The 18,845-nt window shown below is 37.5% G+C and overlaps 1 protein-coding gene across 6 annotated transcripts in view; it reads left to right on the forward strand.

The window, feature by feature from the left end:
• LOC127633831 (janus kinase and microtubule-interacting protein 3-like) overlaps positions 1-18,845 on the forward strand; it is a 49,036-nt gene that overhangs the window by 28,473 nt on the left and 1,718 nt on the right. Inside the window, exons 6-23 of one of the 6 annotated variants that reach the window (XM_052113165.1) lie at positions 1,175-1,294; positions 2,854-3,000; positions 3,161-3,292; positions 4,306-4,341; positions 4,691-4,762; positions 5,662-5,778; positions 6,037-6,165; positions 10,718-10,801; positions 11,295-11,357; positions 11,858-11,956; positions 12,194-12,292; positions 15,167-15,226; positions 15,335-15,400; positions 15,521-15,589; positions 17,465-17,542; positions 17,746-17,952; positions 18,093-18,158; positions 18,336-18,399. In XM_052113165.1, coding sequence (XP_051969125.1) covers positions 1,175-1,294; positions 2,854-3,000; positions 3,161-3,292; positions 4,306-4,341; positions 4,691-4,762; positions 5,662-5,778; positions 6,037-6,165; positions 10,718-10,801; positions 11,295-11,357; positions 11,858-11,956; positions 12,194-12,292; positions 15,167-15,226; positions 15,335-15,400; positions 15,521-15,589; positions 17,465-17,542; positions 17,746-17,952; positions 18,093-18,158; positions 18,336-18,399 — 1,708 coding nt within the window. Of the gene's footprint in view, positions 1-1,174; positions 1,295-2,853; positions 3,001-3,160; positions 3,293-4,305; positions 4,342-4,690; positions 4,763-5,661; positions 5,779-6,036; positions 6,166-10,717; positions 10,802-11,294; positions 11,358-11,857; positions 11,957-12,193; positions 12,293-15,166; positions 15,227-15,334; positions 15,401-15,520; positions 15,590-17,464; positions 17,543-17,745; positions 17,953-18,092; positions 18,159-18,304; positions 18,400-18,845 lie in introns of all 6 variants that reach the window. The other 5 variants (XM_052113168.1, XM_052113169.1, XM_052113166.1 and 2 more) reach the window with 5 other exon arrangements.

The raw sequence follows: 18,845 nt of genomic DNA on the forward strand, positions 1-18,845 counted from the left end.
ATGCCCAAAAATATATATATTTTTGTAATTGTTAATTACCAAATGTGCATAGGGTATTTAGTGACCCAAGATATGCAATAGTGGTGCAATATATATTTACAGTTCTACAAATCATAGTTTTTATGCTTATTTCATATCTATATAATTCTACTACCACAGGATAACTATTTATTTATTACAAGACAAATTAGTGCTATATTTATACAAATTATTATATGATGTTGATTTTCCGTGCAATGGTTTGTTGAATGATCAGTATCCCATGTGCATACATATTATATACATGTTATTTGTATCTCAAGGTGGCGCTGTTGTTTCAGTTATTGACTTCATTTACATTTGCTATAGCTATTTGATGAAGAAGCAACGTGGAAGTAAACTATAGCAAGTTCAACAAATGAACAGTAGGACATTTAGGTGTACTTCTGAAATTCTGTAAGTTGTACATCTAGTTAGACTCAAAAAGTGCATGAGAAAATGCATATGTGTAACTTATGTTTAGCTTATGTGTTATGTTTAGCTCCATATGTGTTTCACAGCCATCTGAGTCTCATAAAATTTTAGTGTGGAAATAATGAACCTCATTCTATAATTTGTTGCATCATCGCTTTGATGTGTAAAAAATAAAAACACCAAAATATAACAGGATATATTATATTGTTATTTTCTAATTGTCTTAAAAATGCTTTGAAAATGTTACACTGTCTTGGCATGTTGTAAATCAGTTTGCCACAAGTGCCATGTCCCTTTAGATTGGCAAATGCCCATGCATTTAAGGGCCAAAAGGTTGTGTGTAACTTCCGCACTACTAGTAGCATCATATGGAATAGCAATAATAACTAGAAAAGAAAAGTTTGTCCAGATGTCTTTGTTGGTTTGACAACGCCTTGTCTGAAAGATGAAAACATATAAAAACACTTGAAGTATAAATGGACCTTTGTACTTTGAATACTTTGAGGTCTTTACAGACAAAATTGGATAAAGTCTTTTAATTTCTTGTTAGACGCAATTAGGCCAAAATTAGGATAGTTTATTATTATTATTATTGTTGTATTTGTTTATTTATTGTGGTATCTTTCAAAGGAGAAAAGAGAAATAGAGCTCAGATTATTTATCGTACACATCAATACACATCTATTATTTTTGTTGCAGTTACCTGCACTTTTTTTCCCAGGTGCAGCAGTTGGATGAGAAGGACGCCCGACGTTTCCAGCTGAAAATCGCAGAACTGAGCGCTATTATCCGCAAACTAGAAGACCGCAACGCACTGCTGTCAGAGGAACGCAATGAACTGGTGAGTCTGTGTTTAGTTTTAGGGTTGAACTCTAATTCAGTTCATTTTATTTCAGGCAGTTTGAGGACATGGTTCATGGTTTTTTTTATGGGTTTTTTTTATTATTGTTTTAAAGTAAAGCAAATTTGTCCAGAAAATTATTCTGCCTTAATTATTGCCTTGAGAAAATTGTAATTTCTTTACTGTGCACTGTAAAAAGCACCAATAACCCACATTCTCTATTTATTTAGATCAGTGGTTCTATTATTTTCCCCCCTGTGAAACTAGAAAAAATGATACGCCCCATAATCTGATAGAAAAAAATACATAATCAAATCATGTTTACATTTTTTAATTGCTTTAAAAATATTCAATGCATTTTATTTCAGCTTCATGTCACTTGTTCTGAAAAATAATAATATATATATATATATATATATATATATATACCTCAGTTAGTTCCGGTCCTCAAATCTGATTGGACGAGAGACGTGTATGTGTGTGTGTGTGTATATATATATATATAAAGAACACAATACAAAAATGAATGCAAACTTTCAGTTTTCACAGTTTTGCTGAATAATAAAATGTTACACTTCATTGAAATAAAATCATCTAAATGTACTTTTTGCCACTAGGATTACATTGCGGTGTTATTTTCTGTATATCTTGTTTGCATGAACATAAACATTTTAAGTAGGCCTATACATTTAAAATAGAATAATTACAAAATGATAATGCTTGCAGCAGCTATGTAAATATATCTTCCCCCCAAAAAATTGTACATGTAAAATTTTGTAAATTAACATGGGCAGAATAATCTTGATGCTGACCTTTTCTGTATCATGGAAATTGCAATATCATATCATTGAAAGGGTGTTTATGCCTTCCTAAGTGTCATGTGATAGTGGAGATGCTCTCAGTAATGGCAGTAAGTATTCTCAGACTGTGAGCGGTGATGAATGAAGTGTTTCCTCTTGTCAGCTCAGACCAGCTTAAAGATCAATATAGAGAGTGATTTATACACGACAGCTGAAACCGGCAGGAAAATGACTTCTTTACAACAATTTAACACCCAATAGAGTCCTCAAACATGATAAACAGTAATATTTGTGAATACTCTAAACTAGACTAAAACAGGGCCGCTAATGTATTTTTGGTTTCTATTTCATGTCTGAAACTAAATTCCAATTAGACTGTCAAGTCGGCTGTAAAGAGAGCACTTCTGTAGATTGTCCTTACAATGTCTTCAGAGATTTTTACATGGGACTACAATCGTGAATTTACTGCCTTTTAGCTCTTTATTTTCAGCAACTGTTGATTGTACCACATTGATTATAAAACATGTTTTGTCCGATCAAATGCTCTCTATAATGAGAATTCCCTGGCACCTGTTCGTGGGGTTTTTAATGGTCTGAAATCAGCACACAGTGACTGCATGTTATACATTTTGCCACCCCAACATTTACTGTGTGTGTGTGTGTGTGTGTGTGTGTGTGTGTGTGTGTGTGTGTGTGTGTGTGTGTGTGTGTGTGTGTGTGTGTGTGTGTGTGTGTGTGTGTGTGTGTGTGTGCTCCCAGTTAAAGCGTCTCCGTGAATCTGAGAGCCAATATAAACCAGTGCTGGATAAGAACAAACGTCTGAGTCGCAAGAACGAGGAAATGGCTCAAGCATTGAGACTCATGGGAAACAAACTGCAGTTTATCACTCATGAGAACATCGAAATGGTAATAAACCAGAATGCTGTATTTACTTGGAAGACATCAGTATTGTGTTTACTAATGTTGTACCACATGCATTGCTTGTTTCATTGTGTATGCATGCTTTTTTTGTAAATAATTAATAATGCAATGAGCTAGTTGATCATTTGCATTTCTTATTTTGCAGAGAGAGAGAGTCAGGATGAGACGGAGGCCCAGCTCTCTAAACGATCTGGATCGGAGTCAAGAGGAGAGAGAGATTGAGTTTCTACGACTACAAGTGCTGGAACAACAGAACATAATCGACGATTTGTCCAAGGTACTGTATTAGCATGACAGCAAAATTCTTCTTATTTTAAAGTTAACATGAAATGCAACTCATTTTACTTCTGTAATGGAATTTCTAAGTGAATTGATTGGATCGTGAAAAGAGGGCGCTCCAGAATGGAGTCCGGTGATTAGAGGAGAGAGGTTGAAAAGTAAAATGGATTTGTAGCATCTTCAAAAAGGAACTGTGTACTACAGTATAAGGCCAGAAAGATGCACTGAAGGGATAATTCACCCAAAAATGAAAATTCTCTCATCATTTACTCACCCTCATGCATTCCCAGATTTGTATCAGTTTCTTTCTTCTGCTGAACACAAATTAAGTTTTATAGAAGAATATCTCAACTCTGTTGGTCGAAACAATGCAAGTGAATGGGTACTAAAAGTTGAAGCTCTAAAAGCACGTAAAGGCAGCATAAAAGTAACCCATATGACTCCAGTGGTTAAATCCATGTCTTCAGAAGTGATAATAGATGTGGGTGAGAAAAAGAACAATATTTAAGTCCTTTTTACTGTAAATCTCCACTTTCACCTTCACATTTTTCTTCTGTTTTTTTTTTTTGTTTTTGGCCAATTCACATTCTTCGTGCATATCGCCATCTACTGGGCAGGGAGGAGAATTTATAGTAACAAATAATTACTTAATTATTGATCTGCTCACCCACACCTATAATTTTCTTCTGAAGATAGATTTAACCACTGGAATCGTATGGATAAAATGTATGTGCTTTTGGAGCTTTCAAATTGTGGTCACCTTTCACTTGCATTGTGAGGACCTACAGAGCTGAAATATTCTTTTAAAAATCTTCGTTTGTGTTCTGCAGAAGAAAGAAAGCCATACAACTCTGGGATGAAATGAGGATGAGTAAATAATGAGGCAATTTTGATTTCACGTTGACTTTATTGAAGAAAGAAAGAATCATATACTGTTCTCTAATCCATTTTCTCTCTCTCTCTCTCTCTCTCTCTCTCTCTCTCTCTCTCTCTCTCTCTCTCTCTCTCCAGGCTCTGGAAACAGCTGGATATGTAAAGAATGTGATTGTGAGTTATTTTACAATGTGAACCAATAGTGTTTTTGCTTTCAATGTGATCCACATGTTGACAGACACAGTCCAGACGAAAATATCTGTTATAATAAATGTTTGTTGTAGAGAGAGAGTATTTCATCACCGCTGTTTTCTCAAAGTGTGAATGAAATTAGCATCTCAAATGATTGAACAACACGCAGAATTTGAGGTTCAGAATAAATCAAATAAATAAACGTAATTATACTCAAGATACAGTACCATACATGCTACTTTTTTATGGACAAATACCAGCTCTTCTAATACAATGGAAGACTTTTTGATTTACTAAAATTGTGTTTTGATGTGTACTTCTTGTTTTTCAGGAGAGAGACATGCTGTTAAGATACAGGAGGCAGGACAGTCTGCGCAGGAAGAAGCCCTTCAGAACATGTAGGGTACGTCAACACAAAGACTGTCTGCTTTTTTTTTAATCACCTTTTCTCCCCAATTTGGAATGCCTAATTCCTACTACATAGTAGGTCCTTGTGGTGGCACGGTTACTCACATCAATCCGGGTGGTGGAGGACAAGTCTCAGTTGCCTCCGCTTCTATGACCGTCAATCCACGCATCTTATCACGTGGCTCATTGTGCACGACACCACGGAGACTCTCAGCATGCGGAGGCTCATGCTACCCTCCGCGATCTACGCACAAATTACCGCACGCCCCATTGAGACCAATCGCGACCACAAGGAGGTTACCCCATGTGACTTTACCCTCCCTAGTAACCGGGCCAATTTGGTTGCTTAGGAGACCTAGCTGAGTCACTCAGCACACCCTGGATTCGAACTTGTGACTCAAGGGGTGGTAGTCAGCGTCAGTACTCGCTGAGCTACACAGGCCCGCCAGGATTGTCGGCTTTTAAGAAAGTAGCTCAGTCAAAAATGAAAATTCTGTCATCATCTACTCTCCCAAGTCATTCCAAACCCATAAGATGTCTTCTGTGGAACACAAAAGTAGGAATTTAGCAAAATGTTGTCACTGCTCTTTTCAATTCAATGACAGTAGTTAGTGACCAGGGGCTGTCAAGCCCAAATAAGGACAAAAAAGCACAAAATGTGATCCATGCACGAGAAGTAGTCTATGATAAAATATTGACTCATTCGATACCAAGAATATCCTCTTTAAAATAGCCAAATTTTCCCATAATTCACTGACGGTCTTCCCCTCCACCACTTTTGTGAATATGCATATTCAAACCTTGAATATATGTCCAAGGGTTGTTCATGTTTTCTAATGGCTCTCTCTCGGCCTCTCTCTTTTTGTGTGTGTGTGTGTGTGTGTGTGTGTGTAGCCGGTAGTAGAGACGTTTTTTGGCTATGATGAGGAAGGCTCTATAGACTCAGATGGCTCGTCTATTTCTTACCACACAGACAGAACGCCATGCACACCAGATGATGACCTTGAAGAGGTTTGTGTGTGTGTGTTTCTGTTTCACCTAAATTGTAAGGACCAAAATGTCCCCATGATGTAGGAAAACATGAAATCACCCACATTGTTTGGACCTCCCATCCTTGTAAATCAAACGGCTAAATAAACATTCTTAATAATTATTTAGTTCAAATCTCCAAAAGCATAAATGTTTCTGTGATGGTTAAGGGATAGAAAATATTGTGTGTGAATGTATCTTGAAACTATGACTGTTAACTTGTCATCTTCCTGTGTTCAGGGAATGCTTAAAGAGGAGACAGAACTTCGTTTCTGTCAGCTGACGATGGAGTATCAGGCTCTTCAGCGAGCATATGCCCTCCTACAGGAACAGGTCGGGGGAACATTTGATGCAGAGAAAGAGGTCAAGGTAAATCATTCAAATATCTCATATCTAAAATATGTAGATATTCACTCTTGTAACAACAGCTCTTTGCAAAATGGCTCATATGAATAGGATGTGATTATGAGAAAACAGCAAACTACAGTGGTAAAGCTTTTTTCAATGAGTTTCTGTCCTTGCAGCTCTAGGTATCAAAGGACAAGAGCATCTGTGGAATTTTTCGTAATTTCACTCCACATGATTTCCGCTTTCAGCATGGAAAGAAAACTACTTAAACTAATGAATGTAAAAACTTCTTTTATTCACATCAGTAAGCCTATCAACCACCCAGAACACCCTAAAACAGGGGTTTTCAAACTGGGGTCCGGGGACCCCCAGAGAGCCACAAGGTTATTATATCAAACCCACTGTGAAAAATCTGGGAGTTCTTTTTGATTCATCTCTCAAGTTTGACCAACAAATAAATTCTGTAGTAAAGTCTTGTTTTTTCCATCTTAAACTTCTGTCCAAAGTTAAAACTTTTCTATCTTTTAACGATCTTAAAACCGTCACACATGCTTTTGTTTTATCTCGTTTGGACTATTGTAATTCAGTATATATTGGATTACCCCAATCCTCCATGTCACGGCTTCAGATGGTCCAAAATGCCGCAGCCAGGTTTTTAACTGGGGTTCGTAGACGAGAACACATTACTCCGAAATTATTGTCTCTAAATTGGTTGCCAGTGTGTTATAGAGTTGAATTTAAAATGTTGCTGCTAGTTTTTAAGGCTTTGACTGGTCTGGCACCATCCTATTTGTCAGATCTTGTAAATGTGAAAAAGTCAACAAGATGCTTGCGATCCTCAGACAGCATTATACTGTCATATCCAAGATCAAGATTGAAGTTGAGAGGTGATTGTGCGTTTTCAGTGGCCGGTCCTAGGATATGGAACAGTCTTCCTTTATCTGTGAGGTCTGCAACGTCTGTACATGATTTTAAATCTAAGCTACAGTCTTATCTTTTTACCCTTGCATTTCATTCATAACTTTGGTTTCTCTAAACCCTAACCTAGTGTTTTATTGTCTGTTATTACTGTATTGTGTATGGTTTGTTTTATACTTCTTCATTTGTACAGCACAGTGGTCAACTTCTGTTGTGTTTATTTGTGCTTTATAAATAAATAAATGAAATGAAATGAAGGTTAGGGGTCTGAAGCAATAAAGTTTGTGGTGATAGGAGAAACAAGCAAGTGCACACAGAACATTGCAGTGACACAGAATATAAAACAAGGTAAGAGTATAAATAGACATACAACAAAATAGGAAATATAACATAGAATGTCATATTTGCATGTGCAAGAGGTAATATATGTGCAAGGTAGGGGGGTATGTACAGTTATTACAGCCTGAAGGCATCTTAATCGTTCATGTGGTAAATGGCCTGAGGGTCATAAACTGTTCTTGTGCCTGGTTGTCCTGGTGCTTTGTTGCACCTACCAGAGACCAACAGTTAAAAAAGAGAGTGGTCAGGGTGTGTGGGGTCCAGAGTGATTCTACCTGCATGTTTCCTCTCTCTGGAGACGTACAGGTCTTGGAGAGTGGGCAGGGGGGCACCAATAATCTGAACTTCACACTGCTCCAGTGATCTATTGAAGATCTGCATGAAGATGGGAGCCAGTTGGTCAGCGCAGACATTCAGAGAGATAGGTTTGACACCATCTGGCCTGAATCTTTCCTAGTCTTTTGTTTCTGGAATACCCAGCACACATCCTCATTACAGATCATAAGTACAGGTTGAGTAGCAGGAGGGGGTTTCCAAGAGGTTTAAGTGTGTTTGTGAAGTGAAGATCAGTGTGGGGGAGGGGTGTGAGACTGGGCTTTTCAAACCTGCTGTAAAACACATTCAGTTCATCAACCATTAGTTGACTCGCTACAGAGCAAGGGGGAGGTGTCATATACTTGGTAATGCTTTTTAGACCTTTCCACACAGATGCAGAATTATTGACTGAAAACTTCATTGATTTCCTTAGTCAGTGTGTTTCTGGCCTGCTTGTACAATATTTTATCCCCAATTCTATAAGCCTCCTCTTTGACATTTCACCCAGTTTTCTTGTAAACCATGGTTTATCGTTATTGAATGACAAAAATGTCCTAGTAGGTATGCACATATTCTCACAGAAACTGATATATGATGTCACAGTACCTGTGAGCTCATCCAGGTCTGTGGCTGCAGCTTTAAAAACACTTTAAAAACACTCCAATCAGTGCAGTCAAAGCAGTCTTGTAGTTCCAGCTCTGCTTCATTGGTCCATCTCTGGTTTCTGTATTTAAGTCAGGAGAAGTTGAACCAGACAGTGATTAGATAGTCCTAAAGCTGCATGTGGGACAGAGCGATATGCATCCTTTAGAGCATTGACGTGCACAGATAGGGGGCAGCAGGGGCGCAAGCAGAATTTGCACTGGAACATATCAGGTCAGATTAAAAGTTCACTCCATTGTGTAGTAAGTTCATCAAAATAATAATACATGATTGCTAATGCATTTTCGACATCACGTACCTCTAGTGTAGACAGATTTATGAATTATAATGGGAGCGGTCGCATCGATTTCAGTGATATAATTTCAATAATCCAATAGAATAATCTTTTTCAGAAAAATACCATTAGGCTACCACAGTACCACAGCTCGCTATACGCATATTACACACATAGTCTGCATAGGGCACAGCTCCTTAGTGGGGCACCGTCCAGTAGTGTAGTCTTGGGCATACACAGATATATGCTGTATGCCCACCTATCTTTCTTAGGATTTTGCATATGCCCACCTGAAATAAGCGATGATATGTATGGCCACCAGAACAACGAGTAGTCTTTTGACCCAGACATTTTTAATCTACTAACACAATGCCACAGAACCATTGAGGAGCTGCGGGAGCACAACTCATGGCACTGGCAAGACGGACAGTCTGGCTAAGCTGAACCACCAATCAGAACGTTCATTTCAAACGTGATTGAATATTTGCTAACCAATCATATTTTCCATTTCAGTAAGGGGTGGACTAGCGTCTGTTTTACCATGGTGCTTTTTGTTAGAAATGTAACAGAATAGGCTATTATTTGTGATAAAGGAAAAATTTAAAAAAGATGTACTGTGTGTATATATATATATATATATATATATATATATATATATATATATATATATATATATATATATAAAAACACTCACCTAAAGGATTATTAGGAACACCATACTAATACTGTGTTTGACCCCTTTCGCCTTCAGAACTGCCTTAATTCTACGTGGCATTGATTCAACAAGGTCCTGAAAGCATTCTTTAGAAATGTTGGCCCATATTGATAGGATAGCATCTTGCAGTTGATGGAGATTTGTGGGATGCACATCCAGGGCACGAAGCTCCTGTTCCACCACATCCCAAAAATGCTCTATTGGGTTGAGATCTGGTGACTGTGGGGGCCATTTTAGTACAGTGAACTCATTGTCATGTTCAAGAAACCAATTTGAAATGATTCGAGCTTTGTGACATGGTGCATTATCCTGCTGGAAGTAGCCATCAGAGGATGGGTACATGGTGGCCATAAAGGGATGGACATGGTCAGAAACAATGCTCAGGTAGGCCGTGGCATTTAAACGATGCCCAATTGGAACTAAGGGGCCTAAAGTGTGCCAAGAAAACATCCCCCACACCATTACACCACCACCACCAGCCTGCACAGTGGTAACAAGGCATGATGGATCCATGTTCTCATTCTGTTTATGCCAAATTCTGACTCTACCATCTGAATGTCTCAACAGAAATCGAGACTCATCAGACCAGGCAACATTTCTCCAGTCTTCAACTGTCCAATTTTGGTGAGCTCTTGCAAATTGTAGCCTCTTTTTCCTATTTGTAGTGGAGATGAGTGGTACCGGTGGGGTCTTCTGCTGTTGTAGCCCATCCGCCTCAAGGTTGTGCGTGTTGTGGCTTCACAAATGCTTTGCTGCATACCTCGGTTGTAACGAGTGGTTATTTCAGTCAAAGTTGCTCTTCTATCAGCTTGAATCAGTCGGCCCATTCTCCTCTGACCTCTATCATCAACAAGGCATTTTCACCCACAGGACTGCCGCATACTGGATGTTTTTCCCTTTTCACACCATTCTTTGTGAACCCTAGAAATGGTTGTGCGTGAAAATCCCAGTAACTGAGCAGATTGTGAAATACTCAGACCGGCCCGTCTGGCACCAACAACCATGCCACGCTCAAAATTGCTTAAATCACCTTTCTTTCCCATTCTGACATTCAGTTTGGAGTTCAGGAGATTGTCTTGACCAGGACCACACCCCTAAATGCATTGAAGCAACTGCCATGTGATTGGTTGATTAGATAATTGCATTAATGAGAAATTGAACAGGTGTTCCCAATAATCCTTTAGGTGAGTGTATATATATCTATATATCTATGTGTATATATAATTTATTTACTTATAAATTTTTTTAGGTATGTTTTTCAGAAAATGTACCAATCTACTTGCTAATTTTACTGTACTGCCATTTTTGCATAGACATTAAATGTCTCTACTGTTTACTGTCTGTTTTAGACTCGAGAACAGCTGCAGGCCGAACTGATCCAATATCAGACCAGAGTATCAGATCTAGAGTGTGTACTGAGTCAACAGGGACAGGTAATGCAGTGTTTCTGAATCCATAATAGAGCAGACAAATTAGTAGTTCAGGACTTACATAGAATATTGTGATCTATTATTATCATGTAATATTCTGTTTCTGTGAGACTTGAGCTGTTGGTAGAGAACACAGCTGTATATTAAGTAATGCTTTGGTTGTTAGCAATTTGACACACATGTTTATTTAAAACTTCTATGTAAACGCTCTCTTGGCTCGTTTATGAGATGCAGTGTTTTGCTGCGGGTTTGCTATCAGGCCTAAGATTTTTATAATTGCCTCATCCTTCAAGAACAGCCTCTTTTTAAAGCCTGCATTACACTGGGACACATTCACAAAACATTTTGTGCTGAAATGTGCTGCACAAATCAGTTAAAAATGATTAAATCCTTCAAAAAGTGAAGCTCAAATACCATTGGTCATGCGTGACTTTGCATTCTTGGTGTAACACTATATTACTGACTAATATTCATATAATCTGATATTGTCTTTCAGGATATGAAATGGATTGAGGAGAAACAAGCTTTGTACAAACGCAACCAGGAGCTTGTAGAAAAGGTTTGTGCACACACCTCCTGTCGAAACTAAATGTGATCTTGGAAACGCAGACATGTTTGTGGTCCATTCTGCATAACACAGCGGCTCATTGTAGCTTATTGCGGCCCATTCGGCCCGCTCGGTTCTCCCGATGGCCAGTCCACCCCTAATCGGCCCCAAAGTGTGTCGGCCCACCGGGAAAATGCCTGGTATGCCAGATTACCATCCAGCCCTGACTGTAAGATTAATTATTTCTTGTCTTTGAACTCCATCCCAAAAGTCTCAGTTTAACCTCTGACTTTTGGAAACTAAGAATTTGTGCCTTTTCTTATCAAACAAAGAAGTCCAAAAGGTATTGTGTGAATGACTCGAAAATGACCCTCTAGTAAATGGTGTTCATTAATTTCTGTAAGGCATTTTCAGCTATTGAATGAAGCCCATTTGTTATCTTGTTAGGTTTTCATGCCAAATAGTATATTACTCTCAATATTATCTTGTGTGCCTTTTTGTTCCACTTACAGCTTAAAAACATGGAGACAGAGGAATCACGATTGAAAAATGAAATTCAGGATGCAAAAGACCAAAATGAACTCTTGGAGTTCAGAATTCTTGAACTGGAAGTGAGTGTTTACTCCATCATTTATTACATTTGTGCAAGTATTTCAGAAAATAAATGTATATGTGGGAACAGAAGAATGGTGAATCACCTTTTGTAAGAGCATTTGAATGAATTATCATATTTTTATATGACTTGTAAAAACTCTTTAAAGCATTACAGAGCTTGTTGCTTCGTTTTACAGTGAAGCTCCTTCACATTGTCTGAGGTTTGATGCCAATGATGCTCTTTTTTTCTCTAGGAAAGAGAGAGAAGATCTCCAACCATAAACTTCCAGAACATTCATTTTGCAGCGGGCATGAGTGCCCTACAGATCTACTGTGAGGCAGAGGGCGTTACTGTGAGTTACCCCAACAAAATGCCAGTTTTTCATGGATCAGTAACTATTAAGTTGTTTGTTCTGTTCTTAAAATTGCACATATGCTTGTTTTCACTTAGTTCAAAACAGTTTTACATAAGCACATTTTTTTTGTGTGAAATTATTTTTATTTTTGATTCAATTTATTTTATGCTGTTTTTTTATTATTATTATAACTATAATTAGAATCAATAATTGTATATTTAATTATAATAATTTTGTTATTATAATTATTATTGTATTCAATGTATTATATACTGTATTATTTAATTATTAATATGAATTATTTTATAATGAATAATTGTATATTTTATAATTTTGTTTAGAAATATAAAATTCTATTTTCTATTCGATTTGTTTCATACTGTTTTATTGAATCTTTATATTTTTAATTTATTTATAATAATTGTTTATTTGACATGTTTATTAATGTTCTTGTATTTTTAAATTATTTTTATAATTAATTAATATATTTAACAGAAATGCATTTATTTATGTTTTATTAATTTATTGCTTTTGTAAAAGTTCTTGGGTACACACTGGGATATGTTAAGGCAATGGGCCAACTATATAATCAAGATTGATTTTAACCAAAAGTATGAACTGTGTTCTCAGAACAAGGGTATTTTTAATGAATTTAAGGTTGGGGCAAGTTGTCACATGCTGCAATTTTATGCAATTCACTAATTGCAGTTTCTGTTGGCTAACACAATGGTTTGATATACACATATATATATATATATATATATATATATATATATATATATATATATATTAGGGCTGTCGGTTTAACACGTTAATTCAGTGCGATTAATTTTATAAAAAATAACACGTTCAAAAAAATGTACACAATTAATCACAATGCCCCCGGACCATAATAAGGAAGATTCCTGAGAAATGCAAGCTTGTAGTACCACCTGTTTACTCCAGAGGGCAGTAAGTAAAACTTCAACTGTATGAGCAACGCACAGTTTATACAGTGAAGAAAACACTTCAGTAGGCAGGACAACACAAATATGCGTTACATTCTTGCGTTCAAAACTCTTGAAGGAGTGCAGATTCAAACTAAGGGATCTTAAGATGTGTTTAAAGATTGAGTATTAAACTATATTTAACTTGAAACAGTGACCTAAACATTTTATGTTTATGACACAACGCACCTGAGACGCTACACAAGCATGTCTGACGCAGGTGTAAATTGACGGGCTCTTAAACAAGCCCTCATAATAAATCTCCAACTGATTGACAAATTCACTTGTGAAATGGATCGCTGTCAATGATTGGCTTATGATCAATAATATGGTAGTATGGGGCAGTGGTGGCTCAGTGGTTGATGCTCAGGGTTACTGACCAGAAGGTCAGGGGTTCAAACCCCAACACCACCAAGATGCCTTGAGAAAGGCCCTTAATCCTATCTGCTCCAGGGGCGCCGTATCATGGCTGACCCTGCACTCTGACCCCAGCTTAGCTGGGATATGTGAAAACTAATACATTTCACTGTATATATGCAAAAAATTGTGTGTATAATGTGTGACCACAATAAAAGAATTCTATTAAAAAAATAATATTAATAAAATACATTGTATTCTAAAGCCACTTTTGTATTGTCTTATCAATAATGAACTCTTCTGCTACAAGAATGTAATGCATTTTAATTATCTGAATATTTTTTATTTATAAAGATAACTATGTATAATTAATTCATCATTATATATTGAATTATTGTTATATGAGGGGCTTTCTCTGCAAATATTTGTATATGTGAGTAATTGCGATTTAATTAATTTAATTAATTTTAAACGATTGAAACCTCTAATATATATATATATATATATATATATATATATATATATATATATATATATATATATATATAAACAGTGTTGGGGAGTAACAGAATACATGTAATGGGATTACATATTTAAAATACAAAATATAAGTAAATATATTCCACTACAGTTACAATTTAAATCATTGTTAAAGTATTTTGATTACTGAAAAGATTACTTTGCATTTTATTGTCATTTGTTTCATTTAATATTTAGTCCTTTTAGATGGAAAACATTTATACATATAAATGATGCAATCCAAAGTGCAAAGAAACACTTTCTTATGATGTGATAATAAATTGTCAGCTTTACGCTACGTTTCACACACAAAAGTCTCTAGAATTTACTCTAAATGGTGCAAAAAACATCTAATGAGTGGCAGTTCTGTGGACGGAAATGTCGTGTTGATAAAAGACGTCATCAGAGAATGGCCAGACGGGTTCGAACTGACAAAGTCTACGGTAACTCAGATAACCGCTCTGTACAATTGTGGTGAGAAGAATGGCACTGTTTTTGCAGCACAATACCTACACAATATTAGGCAGGTGGTTTTAATGTTGTGGCTGATCGGAGTATATACTGTATATATATTATGTTATCTTTTCCATTTTGACAATGTCATGAAACATTTGGTGCTTCATAAAACAGGTTCCCATTTTGACAACTTAGCCCATAGTGTGTGACAACGTGTCCTGGTCGCCCTTATTATTTAAAGGGATAGTTCACCTAAAAATGAAAATGATCTTATCATTTACTCACCCTAATGCCATCCCAGATGTGTTTGACGTTCTCTCTTTAGCAGAACACAAACAAGAAGAATGTTATAGCTCTGTAGGTCCAAACAATACAATTTAATGGGGATCAGACATAGCTCCCAAAATCACATAAATGATCACATATGACTCCAGTGTTTATTTAATTTAGTCGGGTGGAACTGATATTACCACTTGGACAATCATTGATTCAACACTGATATAATCTGTTTAATATTCCTTAGTAAAATTGTTCCCTTTTTCTCACCATACAGGACATTGTGATTATAGAACTGATGAAGAAACTTGACATTTTGGGGGATAACGCCGTAAGTGTATGTTGATTTCATATGTAAATGTGTGTGTTTAGACATGTCTGGGTGTAAGAAACTACATGCATATTTCTGTCACTGATATCTCGTCTTTCACTGTATGACACACAGAATCTCACTAATGAGGAGCAAGTGGTGGTTATTCATGCCAGAACGGTATTAACCTTAGCAGAAAAGGTATGCATTAATGTTTTTTTTGTTTTTTGTTTTTCCTTTAATTATTTAATGTCCATTTCTTGCATGATATTTTATTGAATGCTTTATTGAATGCTTTATTGTTGTCTTTGTTTTGTCCAGTGGTTAGAGGACATCGAGGTCACCAAATCTGGATTACAACAAAAAATGTTTGACATTGAAAGTGAAAAGGTAAATGCATCCTTAAGGCCATCACACATTTCCATAAGTTCCTTTGAGTTGTGTGGATCTCACAAAACTCATATTATATATATATATATATATATATATATATACGTATACATACTATATATTTTCCAAATGAAAATATTGTCATTTAGAGCATTTATTTACAGAAAATGACAACTGGTGAAAATAGGCAAAAGATGCAGTGTTTTCTGACCTCAAATAATGCAAAGAAAACAAGTTCATATTCATTATTAAACAACACAATACTAATGTTTGAACTTATGAACATTTCAGAAATCAATATTTGGTGTAATAAACCTGATTTTCAATCAAAGCTTTCATGCGTCTTGGCATGCTCTCTACCAGTCTTTCACATTGCTGTTGGGTCACATTTTGCCGCTACTGGTGCAAAAAATTCAAGCAGCTCGGCTTTTTTTGATGGCTTGTGGCCATCCATCTTCCTCTTGATCACATTCCAGTGGTTTAAATGGGGTTCAGGTCTGGAAATTGGGCTGGCCATGACAGTGTCTTGATCTGGTGGTCCTCCATCCACACCTTGATTGACCTGTCTGTGTGGCATGGAGCATTGTCCTGCTGCAAAAAACAATTCTCAGTGTTGGGGAACATTGTCAGAGCAGAAGGAAGCAAGTTTTCTTCCAGGATAAACTTGTACGTGGCTTGATTCGTGCATTCATTGATTCATCTTGTGAATCCCTCTTGTGGATGTCAGACGCTCCTCCCCGGGTGTATCAAGGCAGTCCTCCGGCCCCTGGTGGACTGAACTCCCTACCGCGTTTTGGTGGATGGTAGGGGTCTTCTCCACCACTAGCAGCGGTTCTCCCGCTCCAGGCAGTCAGCAGTGAGCCCCTCCCTGCTCGCGGACGGCGGTCTTATCTTTGACCCCGGCGTTTATGTGGCCGGTAGAGGTCTCCTCCGCCCCTGGCAGTGGGACAACCGCAGCTGGTGGTCGGTAGGAAGCCCCTCCTCCTCTAGTGGTCAGTGGTCATTCCTCCGCTTTCAGGTGGCTGGGCTCCTCAGTCCCCCGGCGGATGGAGGCGGCTGCTCCTTTGGGGTGGATGGTAGTGGCGAGGACTCTACTACAGTGCATCCGTCCTCCTTCCCAGGATTCGGCACCAATGTAACAGGGTAAAAGGTAAGGAGGCGGCGAGAACCAGCTTGTCAATATAAATGATAATTTAATGATTAACTTAAAGCAAAAGATATATAACACAAACGCATACAGGGCAGCTGTCTTTAGCTCTCTCTCTCTCTCTCTGCTGAACTGCCACCTCAGGCGCCTTTATCCCTCTCGTGGGCTTGATTAGCCTGATTAGGGGCCGGGTATGTGTCATCACGGCCCGGCCCCACCCTCCTCCTTGCCACAAGCGCATTCAGTGCTAGGGAATAATCGTGTATCCCTGAGCGTGCTTTATTCCCGCTCCGCGCACATATACAATTAGCCAGGTGTCAGATAACTAGCACAAAGATTTGTCCTTCGGTCCTGATTCAGACCGGAGTCTGCCTATTGAGTACCCCTGGATTAGACAAACAACGTTTAGACCACGAAGGTGGTCAGGCAATAAGAACATCAAGGGTTAAATGATTATAAATGAACAATAAATATTCACACCTGACAATGGGTGTGGGATCGATTCTCATGTTCTCATTACTGTAAAACCTTTTATGACACATTTGAGTTTATTTACGTTTCATGTATATTTTAAATGTGTAACCACCCTGAGAATCACACTGTCCATACATAATGGCTTTTCTTTTCTTTTTTTAGTTTGTGGGATTATTCCTCTTAAATATGCAAGATGGCTTTGGCTAATCCAGTATGCTGTAATAATACATTTCTTTCGGTCCTTTCCTCTGAAGGAGCACTTTAGCAAACAGAAAGGATATTTAGATGAGGAATTAGACTACAGGAAACAGTCTTTGGATCAGGCACATAAGGTAAGACCTTTTGGGTTTGAGAGATCACATGTCGATGTAAAGCTTTCCCAAAATCCAATAAACAATAGGGTTTTATTCTCAAGCACTGCAGAGCATAAGTGATCTGAAGTTAGGTGCATTTCTGCTTTCCTGTGCCCCCTGGTAGTAAATGTTTGTCATTACATGCCCACACCCCTGTTTCCTCTCTCTTGTTTCTCTATCAGCGTATCCTTGAGTTAGAGGCAATGCTGTTTGATGCTCTGCAACGAGAAGAGACTGGTGGCAAGGTATCTGAGCTCCTGACCGAACAGGACCGTGATTCGCTTAGAGAAGCTGTCAGTCAGTGGAAGAGGCAGGTCCTCAGTGAATTACGAGAGAGAGATGCGCAGATACTTAGAGAGAGGATGGAGCTGCTTCAACATGCTCAAGCGGTACTTGTTTATGACTTGAAATCTTGTTTTAAGTAAGACACATAAAGAGCCCATGAAATGGCTTGATTAGCATGTTCTTGCCTTTGAACAATGTTCAGTATTTTGTTAAAATCCCTAATAATCTGTTTTCTTCTTGACAGAGAATAAAAGAGTTGGAAGAATGGATAGAGACACAGAAACGACAAATAAAGGAACTAGAAGAAAAGGTACACGTTAAGACTGAACAATTTTTATTTTTTATCTTGCAAGGTCTACATAACCATCTTTACCAATAATATCTGTATCTCTGTCTAAATTAATGTTCATTCTCTTCTCTTTGTTCTGTTGTCTTATTTTTCGTTCCTATGTTCAGTTTTTGTTTTTATTTTTGTTTTTTTCTTTAGCCTTCATTCTTTGGTCGTAGCTCTTCCGGAGAGCAAAGGGTGATGCGTGGCTTAGTGAACCCCGGTAAAACATATACTTCATGTACACCAGATAATAAGATGAAATTTTATGAAAACTTGATTTATGAGAAAAGTCTATGATATATTATCCTGCAGTATTTCTACAGTATATCATTTTTTTCTTTGTCTTCTTACAAAGTATAGCCATTTAATCATCCCCTAGCAAAGTAAAATACAGTGATAACCATATTTTCTACCAAAACACCATAGTTATTGTTATTACTATAAAGACATTATAAAATAGAAAAGGAAAGTTTGTCTGTTGGCTTGACAAAGACTTGACAGTTTAAAACAGTTGGATGTTTGAAAGTTAGATGCCTTGTGTACTTAGAAAAAGATAGACAGGCAGACAGACAGACCGACCGACGGACGGATAGACAGACAGACAGACCGTCGGATGGATGGACGGATGGATGGATGGACGGGCGGAACAGAGACAATTAGACAGTC

This window comes from Xyrauchen texanus, chromosome 40, assembly GCF_025860055.1.
Source record: "Xyrauchen texanus isolate HMW12.3.18 chromosome 40, RBS_HiC_50CHRs, whole genome shotgun sequence".
In the NCBI taxonomy this organism is placed as follows: Eukaryota; Metazoa; Chordata; class Actinopteri; order Cypriniformes; family Catostomidae; genus Xyrauchen; species Xyrauchen texanus.